Genomic DNA, 10,475 nt, shown 5'->3' with positions numbered 1-10,475 from the left:
TATGCAGCACAAGGGTTTCTGTCACATCACATCAAGTTGGAGACTGATTTATGATGATTTTTGAGAGCCCAATAATTTTGACCATTTTGATTCACGTTCAGTTCTCTATGTCCCAAGCTTCACAATAGGTCCTTCTTTCTAAAACATTGAGAAGGAAGCACGACCGCCCTCCGAATCTCTTTCTTCAGGTTGACTGAGGCAAGGTGAGTAAATGCAATTGTGTATTTTCTAGCTGCTTGCATTAAGCCAAATGTTATTAATGGTGATTTGCCTCAGAGTCATGGATATGTCTGGTATAAAAAAACATAACTCATTCTGTCATCTCCTCTAGAAGTAGAAAAAACACACAAGAAAAAACAAAAAGCCTCCCTGAGCATCTGATTAAAACCCTGTCATCACTGGATCGTTTTACAGGCCAACCAACGAGGGACAGAGATCAGGAATGGAAAGGTCAAACTCCAGGTAGGTCGGAAATTACGCACATTGTTCATTCACATCTCTCCCGTATCATCAAAACTTGCCAGAGCAGAAGCCTACTGTGCTCAGCTTTCTGTTTCAGACAAGACAGATCTGGCTCTTTGGCAGATTAAATCCCCTTTGTTTGTTTTTGAGATGTGAGTATTGGCATGAAGAACAGCAGTTAATACAGCCTTGAGCATGTAGCTGGGTCTTGGCTTCTTGAAAATCTGCATTCAGGACCTATCTGATTCCATCTCGGGGTTGGCTGATGAATTCATCAAGGTAGACCTGGTGACATTAAAGGAACAATAAATCCTTTCCTCATAAGCATGGTGCATGATGGAGATGAAGATACATGAGGAAAAGTTACCTCACACTAAAACCCTGGTCCATTCTCTTAGAGGTCTTTTTATTGTTAAAATAGCTTAAACAGGCTGCATCTTCAAATCCTGTGAGTGCCATTCACTTCATCCTCTGTGTGGTACTGGTGGAAAGTGTGACTGTTTGGGGAGGAGATGGTGCACCAGTACAACTTCTTGAGTGCTGCTGGAGCTTGATTCATGATAGGAAATTGAGGGGTAATCCTGCATGCATCTGACTTCTGCCTCACAGATAGTGGAAGGCCTTGGGGTGTCAAGAGTTTCAAATAGGAATCCCCCCCTTCCATCTTCTAAACTCCCATGAAGACAGGCCCAGAGCTGTGAAACACTCATTATACATTAACTGTTTCAGCCTCTGGTACATTCTCGTGAATATACTCTGGTCTCTCTACAATACTAGCATATCCTTTTATAGATATGGGGTACAAAAATGTTCACAATAACCCAAGTGCAGTCTGTCCAATCCCTGATAAAGCCTCAGCATCATATCATTCCTATAATATTCTAGTCCTCTCGAATGTTGCATTTGCTTACTTACCACATTAGAAAATAATCTGTATTTTTATTCCTTCTACCAAAATGCCTGACCATACACTTCACTACACTGTATTCCTTCTGCCACTTCTTTTCCTATTTCCTGATCTGTCCAAGTCCTTCTGCAGAATTCCTGCTTCCTTAACACTGGCATTTATGAAACACCACTAGTCACTGGCAGCCAAGTAGAAAAGGAATAAAGAGCTGATATTTCAGTCCTGATGAAAGCCCTCAACCTGAAAGGTCCACTCTTATTGCTATCCATAGATATGTACTGCCTGACCTGACTTCCTCCAGCATTTTGTGTTACCTTTATCCCCACTCTTTGCTATCTGCCAGTCAGCCAGTCATCTATTCATGCTCATGACGGTTTTCAGCAGATCTATGTTCAGTCTTACTTCTCATTTACTATTTAGTATCTGAAAAAGTAAACTTTTTGTTTCCTCTTTTATATTATTTGTTAGCTTACCTTCATAGTTATCATTTCTCTCATTAATTTTTTTTGCCCAGTTGCCTTCCATTTGGTTTTAATAACTTCCCAATCCTCTAGATTCCCAGTATTATTTGCTACATTGTATGTCCTCTATTTTGCTTTAATGCTGTATTCACTTTTATTGTTGCCATGGTGGCCTCATCCTTCCTTTAGACTGCTTCTCCTTTGTGATGAACCGATCCTGTGTCTTCAGAATTGGCTGCCAGTGACTAATGGTGCTCTGCTGGGGTCTGTGTTGGAACTGCTTCTTTTAACATTGTATATCAATGACTTGTATGATGGAATGATGGCTTTGTGGCAGGTGATACAAAGATAGGTGGAGGAACAGGTAGTCTTGAGGAAGCAGGGAAGCAAGGAATTAGGCAGATTAGGAGAATGGGCAAAGAAGTGACAAAAGGAATATATATGATCAGGCACTTGGGTAGAAGGAATAAAGGTGTACACTATTTTCTAAACAAGGAGGAAATTAAAAAAAAAATCAACTGCAAAGGGACTTGGGATTCCTCATGCAGGATTCCCTAAAGGTTCATTTGAAGGCTGAGTTGGTGATGAGGAAAAATATGCAATCTTAATATTCATTTTGAGCAGACTAGAATATAAAAGCAAATATTTAATGCTGAGGCTTTAGAAGGCATTGGTGAAGCCTCTCAAAGAATTGTGAGCAGATTTTGGAACCTTATTTAAGAAAGGATGTGCAGACAGAGGTGGTTCAGGAGTATGATTCCAGGAATGAAAGGATTATCATACGAGAAGTGATTAGTGGCAGATTAGTTCCAGGTTATTCAGTATATTTTATGTGGAGGTTGATGGGTTCTTGATTAGTCAGGTAATGAAGGCTTCAAGGAGAAGGCAGGAGAATGGTGTTGCGAGGGAAATGGACCAGCCTAGATGAAATAGCAGAGCAGACACGATGGGCCAGTTGGCCTAATTCTGCTCCTATGTCTAAAGGAGTAATTATTCTTAAAAATTCCAACCATTACTTTTGTGTTATCCCTGCTAGTGTTACCTTCCAATGAACTTTGACCCACTCTCCTCTCCTGCTTCTGTAATTCCCTTTATTGCACTGAAATATGGATACATCCATTTTTATCTTTTCCCTTTCAAACTGCAGGATGTATTCTATACTAGTATGATGACTACCTCTTAAGGGTTCCTTTACCTTAAGCCCCTTAATCAAATCAGATTACATGACACCCAATGCATAATATGATTAGGACTAGCCAACATGGCTTTGTCAAAGGCAGGTCGTGCCTTAAGAGCCTGATTTAATTTTTTGAGGATGTAACTAAACACATTGATGAAGGTACAGCTGTAGACCTAGCGTATATGGATTTTAGTAAGGCATTTGATAAGGTATCCCATGCAGGGATCTGTTCTGGGATCCCTACTCTGTGATTTTTATAAATTATCTGGATGAGGGATGGGCTACTAATTTTGCTGATGACACAAAGGTTTTGGGTGTTCTGCATAGTGTAGAGGGCTATCAGAGGTTACTGCTGGACATTGATAAGATGCAAAACTGGGCTAAGACATGGCAGAAGGAGTTCAACCCAGTTAAGTGAGATGTGGTTCATTTTGGTAGGTTAGATATGATGGCAGAATATAGCATTAATGCAAGACTCTTGGCAGTGTGGATGATCAGAGGGATTTTGGGGTCCAAGTCCACAGGAGAATCAAAACTGCTATGCAGGTTGACTCCATGGTTAAGAAGGCATGTGGTGCATTGGCCTCCATCAATTGTGGAACTGAGTTTAAGTGCTGAGAGGTAATGTTGCAGCTATTTAGGACCCTGGTCAGACCCCACTTGGAGAACTGTGCTCAATTCCGGTAGCCTCACTACAGGAAGGACTTGGAAACCATAGAAAGGGTGCAGAGGAGATTTACGAAGATGTTGCCTGGATTTGGGGAGCATGCCTTATGAGAATACATGGAGTGAATTTGGCCTTTTCTCCTTGGAGCGATGGAAGATGAGAGGTGATCTGATAGAGGTGTAAAAGATAATGAAAGGCATTGATTGTGTAGGTAGTCAGAGGCTTCTTCCCAGGGCTGAAATGGCTAGCACAAGAGGGCATGGTTTTAAGGTGATTGGAAGTAGGTACAGAGGAGATGTCAGGGGTAAGTTGTTGTGTTTTTTTTATATAAACGCAGAGTGTGGTGAGTGCGTGGAATGGGCTGCTGGCAACGGCAGTGGAGGCAGAAATGATAGGGTCTTTTAAGAGACTCCTGGATGAATACATGGAGTTTAGAAAAGTAGAGTGCTAATGGTAAGCCTAGGTAATTCTAAGGTAAGGACATGTTCAGCACAGCTTTGTGGGCTGAAAGGCCTGTATTGTGCTGTAGGTTTTCTATGTTTCTAAACAAAGCCATCCCAACATCTCTTCCCAGCAGCCTGTCCTTATAATAAAATATGTATCCTTGGATGTTAAGCTCCCAGCTGTGATCTTCCTTCACATCATCACACCTGGCAATCTTTAACTATGCTATGAGATCATTTACATTATTATATATGCAACAAGTATTGAAATATAACAAATTCAGTTCTGTATTCACCACTGTTTTCAATTTTGTTTCCATGTTTCTAAAGATAATTTCTTATCACTTTCTGAACTTTGGCTTGTTCATTAGTTTAGAGAATTCTGTAACCTCACCAGGATTCTCCACCTCTTTAATGCTATCCTCACTTTTCCAACCTGTTCAATCCACCCCCTACTATTTAGTTAAAAGCCCTAAACACAGCCCTAGTTAATACGATTTGCCAGGATTCTGGTCCCAGCCCAGTTCAGGTGGAGCCTTTCCCATTGGAACAGCTCCTTTTCTCCAGTACTGGTGCTAATGTTCCACAAATTCAAACCCACTTCTCCCACACCAAACTTTAACAATATGTATATCCTTCTGATCTCATAAACACTGTGGAAATTGCAAGTTGTTCAGGTAAAAGCCAGAGATTATTAACTGTTTGTTTCTGCATTTTAATTTAGTCCTTAGCTGCATAAATTTCCTCAGTGGAAACTCTTCCCTTGTTCTTGCAAGATCAAGGCTACCAACATGACCCACAAAATCTGAACCTTTCCCATTTCCATGCATAATTTCTTTGAAATTAAGATGAGATATCCCAGACCCAGGCACCAGACAGATAACACAGCTTTTGGCACTCTCAATTCTTGTGACAGAGAACTGTTCCTATTCCCCTATCAGTACAATCACCAATTACACCAATTTCTCTCCCCCTTCTGGACCAGCTCCATGAACCACAGTGCTATGGTTCGGTTGCTCATCTTCCCTATAGCCCTCTGTCTCATCTTCAAAAGGATCATCAACCTCAAACAAGAGAAAACCTGTGGGTGTGGAAAACAAAGTAATAGAGACAAAATGCTGGAGGATGTCAGCGAGCCAAAGAATAAACAGTCAACATTTTGGGCTGAGAAATGAAGGGTCTCGGCCCAAAATTTTGACTGTTTATACTTGTCCATAGATGCTGCCTGGCCTGCTGAGTTCCTAAAGCATTTGTGTGTATTGCATCAATTATAGACCTGTTGGGCAAGTTCAGGGTCTGAGACTCCTCCAGCACTCCCTCTTGAAACAGCCTCCTCCCCAAGTGCCTCACTCACAGTCACACACTCTTGACCCTGATCACAGACTGAGCACAGAGCCCAGGTAACTCTCGCCCTCCCTGATGTATCGCAGTGTTAGAAGCTCAGATTCCAGCTCCTCGAGTAATTAATACTTGCTGCAGATGTGGTCACCAGGAACAACAATGGGGCCCACCAGCTCCCACATCATGCAGGTAAAACACATCACCTGATCCTGCATCCCTATCTTATTGAATTTATTGTAATTTGTTTTTTTGTTTTAGATATATAAAATACATTTGAGGGCTTTTGCACAGTACTGTATTTGTCAAACTGGATTGGGGATCAAGTGGAGTCCAATGTTCTTGTTGCATCTTGTTTGATGGATGGGATTTGGGGGTGGGTTGATGATCATGTCACCTTTCTTTTTTTGGTGCAGAGAGAGCGGTGGGTTTGTTGTTTCTCTTTGAACTGATAGTTCTTGGGTCATCATTAACCATTAGTATGCATTCTTCTTGGTGCCTACTGAAAGATTGTTGTTCTTTTTGCCACACTCAGTCATGCTTTAGCCTGGGATCAAAGACAGTTTTCATTATGTATGGGAAGAAGCTCTCATGGCCACAACTGATCCAGTTGAAAATGAAGTTTAAAGATCAAATTGTTCTGGAAAATCCAAATTACGGTGTAGGTGTGCCTGTGAATGTGTTTCTTGATAGCCCCATGATGGCAATGTCCATCACTCTGTTGATGTTTTAGTGTTGCCAGATTTGGTGGTCATTAACCGTACTGGATTTGACACCTGAGCAATGTTACATCTTGTTGTGTAGATACCGGCATTGAAAGAGTCTAGGTCTTCTGTACTATATTCTGGAGGTTGCCTGGTCCTGTCCCCATTTGACCTGGTTATCAAACAGCATGCTTGTGAATATTCCAGCCACATCATTAGCACTCACCAAGGTTGAGGACAGGCATGTTCTTGGAAACTGTTCCTCTCTTTTTCCCCTCCAACTATTTGACTGTGCAGCATTATCAGAACTATATGTGCTGAAACTAGATTATTGATTCTGGTGAAGGGTATCAATGACTGAGGCATGCTAAGTCTGAAATGAGCCGTTCCCATTCCCATTGATGCACCACACTGCAGACAAAATGCATCATCTGCATAGCAACCTCCTATAACCTGTCCTCTTCTGCACCCTATCAACCTTATCACCCCTCACAATATAGGGCTTCATGTGCTCCAAATCTCCCATCACCAACTTCACCTGCAATATCATTTCAGAGAGGTAAAAGCTAACATAACTTTGTTGAATAGAGAAGAGATGAAATGGTGAAGCAACATGGATGAACAGAAATATGTGAAGATGCTGCTCTGTGGACAAACAGATTGAGATCTACGTGATCCATTAGTTAAATCAATGGTGGTTAAGCAAAGTCAAAACTTATTAACCAGTCAGAAGGTCGTGACAGTGTGGAATGAGCTGCCAGCATAAGCAGTGCTTGCAAGTTCAATTTTAACCTTTAAGACTAGTTTGGATAGGTACATCAATAACAGGAGTATAGAGGGCTATGGTCCCGGTGCAGGTCGATCCCTGTTTCTGTGCTATTCATTCCAATGACTCTGCATGTGTTGTGGCACATTATAATAATGAATACAGATACTGTAGCTGTTGAGTAGCTAATTGTAACAGCAGAGAGCATTTGGACCATTACTAGGAAGGACTGACGTAAGACTGTTCTGTGAATGCCATGATATGAAATATAAATGGAAGTTGTTTCAGTTGAGAACTTTAATGGAACATATTTTCTTTCAGTGAAAAGGTGACAGAGACTGAGACCCCGTCATTCTTCACACAGGAAGAACTGAGCAAACTGAAGTCTGATTTTGAAACAGGTGGGCTGGAAAAAGTTCAATCACTGATAAAGAAGAAAATAACTGATCTGGACAAAATAGAGCTTAACATCGCAGTGACAGGAGAAACAGGTGCAGGAAAATCCACCTTCATCAATGCCATGAGAGGACTTCGGAACAATGATCCGGGAGCAGCTGAGGTTGGGACAACAGAAACAACAATGGAGCCAACCAAGTACTCACATCCCACTCTGCCCAATGTTAGCTATTGGGACCTGCCAGGGATCGGATCTACACGATTTGTAGCAGCTAAATATCTCACAGAAATACAATTCCAAAGATATGATTTCTTTATCATAATCTCTGCTTGTCGATTCAAAGACAATGATGTCAAACTTGCCAGGGAGATTAAACGGCTGGGGAAAAGGTTCTATTTTGTCCGCTCTAAGATTGACATGGATCTTCACAACACGAGGGAAGAAAAGGTTATTAATGAAGAAGAAGAGCTGAAAAAGATTCGGAATCACTGTGTCAGGAAGTTGGCAGAGGCAGGGTTTCCGGATTCATCTGTGTTCCTCATATCCGGTAAAAAGCCGACATGTTTTGATTTCATTCAGTTAAATGAAGGACTCGAAGGTGATCTAAATAATGTAAAGAAAAGGATCTTTGTCCTGGCCCTTCCAAAACTAAGTGTGGAGATAGTTCAGAAGAAATCTAAGATTCTGAGTAAACATATCTGGATGTTTGCAACACTCTCTGGGGGATTGGGAGCGGTCCCAGTTCCCGGCTTCTCTCTCGCTTGTGATATCGGTATATTGATTGGAGCCATTGTCTATTTCCGGAAATGCCTGGGTCTGGATGATGCTTCTCTTCAAAGACTGGCCAGCAGAGTAGGAAAACCTGTGGAAGAGCTGAAGGCGACAGTAAAAGCTCCACTGCTGGGGGAAATAACCCCAGATGTAATTATGAGGTTAGGTTGGGGTGCTGCTGCTGTTACCGTTTCAGCCCTGGAATTTGTTCTCAACTTTGTCCCAGTCATCGGCAGCATTTTTGGAGCAGGCTCATCATTTCTCATGACTTACAAGATACTGAGTGATGCACTGAAGAATCTTACAGAGAATGCAGAGAGAGTGGTTGAAGTTGCCTTTGAAACTGATTAGCTCATCTGTACAAATGTCTACCAAGAGAGTTTATATCATGCTGTGGTTAATAATTTGATGTTATCTAACACCAAATTCTTATTTAATTCTACTCAATAATGCTCACTTCTACTGCATTCTTTCCTGGAAATATTTCTTATTCATTACTGAAGGGGGTTGGGAGGGAGTTTCTGATCTGCAGCATTTGGAAAACCGGGGCAAAATTAAGTGTTACTTAATGAATTAAACTTTAAAATTAAGCTATATCTGCCTGCAGAATTCTACAGTAAGGATGTACCTGCTAAACACTGGCGTATAGAAGGCACAGCTGGGTGGACTGCTGGGCAATGATCAGCAACACCTTGCATTACTCAGCCAATTCCTCATTAAAAAATAACTGCACAGGCTAAATGATAGCTGATACTTGGGTGTGGGGTATAAATGTCTGTATCAACTGAGATGATCTTTCAACCAATGATTTACAACAAGTGTCACCCCAAGCATCTGATGTTAACTATTGGGAAGATTTTCCCTGTGTTCAGTGCTTATCAACCACCTCAGTTTCACTTACCTTCAGGAGAACCTCTGAATAATTTAAATAAAAACATTGTTAGAGAATTTGGTACAAATCTCATGGCAAGATCTAGGATAAATGAAGGGCTTGCAAATTTAGATCTCATTTAAAGTCATCAAACAATTGTTGATTAACTCTCCCTTCTGTAGGTTCTGTGAGTTTTGCATGAACACTCACCCATACAGCACAGTCAAAGTGATCTATCAGTACTTGTTATACAATCACAATGTAAAAATTAATGAATATTGCAAGGAAACAGAATAAATTACATGTTATTGAAATAAACATTAAAACATTGCATTGTTATAACCAAATTAAGCTCACATTGTATTCTCTTCACTCTGATTGAGCTTAACTCATCCTTTACGATCACTTGGAGGGAGCAGCTCTGGATGATACAAGTGCTGTGTCACATCCAATATCTCAAATTATTCTAAACTATTTCAAAAACGAAACTCACTCTTGTGATATTATTGAAAATACACCATTTGTGACTCTGCAAATTACATTCCATCTTTTCCACTGCAAATCCAGTTTTTAGTGAATTACTTTATATCCATCATCAATATTAAACTAGATTTTATTTTGTCAAACTGAAAAGATCCTGCCCTAGTAAACGCTACCTTGTTCTGTGGCATTTCTGCTATAGAAACTCTGATAAACAGATTTATACATTCTCTTGCGCACCTGGTGAAAAATAAAAGTAAATGCCATAGTCACTAGAAAACTGAAGTAAAAACCAACTGAGAGAGATGATCATCAAATCAGGCAGCATCTACAGTGAAGGACAGAAATTTCATGATCCAAATCAATTCTCTTCACTTGAAACTGCATCAAAAGTTTCTTCAAACATCCGAATGATTCCTCCTTGTACAGCAGATGGACACAAAAAATCAACTTCAGTGCAGAGTGTGAATTGATGTTGTCCTTGTTTGGCTGTTATCACCAAAATATCACAAAATATTGTTGACTCTGAGTAAGAATACAGAGTAAAACATTGAAATGTGTGAAGTAAACTCAATTACTTTAAGTGTTGGCAATTAGTTCAATGCTCTGCTACATTAATGATTCTTTGTGTGGGGAAAATAGGTAAAAATAATTGAAGTAAACAGTAGACATGACATTGATATTATGGAGTGAGCACCGAGTGCTCCCATGCATTCCTCCCTGGACTTCGCCAGTCTCCAGGAATTAGCCAGTCTCCAGCAGAGACGTCATGGCACCTGCTTTACACCATCACCATCAAAGGGGCTGTGTTCAGGAATGGTGCCATCAAAAACACAAGGGATCCTGCAGTTGTTGAAATTCCAGTCATATAAAACATGCTGCAGGAACTCAACAGGTCAGGCACCATCTATGGAGAAGAATAATCAGTTGACATTTATTTGACCATCAAATCCTGATGAAGGGCCTCAAACCAAAACATCAGCTGTTTATCCCTCTTCATAGATACTGTCTGAACTACTGAGTTCCTC

At 40.7% G+C, this 10,475-nt stretch overlaps 1 protein-coding gene across 1 annotated transcript; it reads left to right on the top strand.

Annotated features, from left to right (window-relative positions):
• Positions 1-442: 442 nt before the first annotated feature.
• On the top strand, positions 443-8,447 carry LOC140734095 (interferon-inducible GTPase 5-like). The gene is made up of 2 exons (XM_073057679.1): positions 443-462; positions 7,250-8,447. The coding sequence occupies exons 1-2, from the start codon at positions 443-445 to the stop codon at positions 8,445-8,447; spliced, it is 1,218 nt and encodes a 405-aa protein (XP_072913780.1).
• Positions 8,448-10,475: the final 2,028 nt, after the last annotated feature.

Source organism: Hemitrygon akajei, chromosome 10 (genome assembly GCF_048418815.1).
Source record: "Hemitrygon akajei chromosome 10, sHemAka1.3, whole genome shotgun sequence".
In the NCBI taxonomy this organism is placed as follows: domain Eukaryota; kingdom Metazoa; phylum Chordata; class Chondrichthyes; order Myliobatiformes; family Dasyatidae; genus Hemitrygon; species Hemitrygon akajei.
Note: the sequence above shows the minus strand (reverse complement) of the source record. Positions and strands in the feature narration are given on the sequence as shown.

Bases quoted from the DNA above. Each gene is read 5' to 3' on its own strand.
- LOC140734095 (XM_073057679.1), top strand. From the start codon at position 443: ATGGAAAGGTCAAACTCCAG. The intron at 463-7,249 runs GTAGGTCGGAAA...ATTTTCTTTCAG, and splicing joins ATGGAAAGGTCAAACTCCAG to TGAAAAGGTGACAGAGACTG.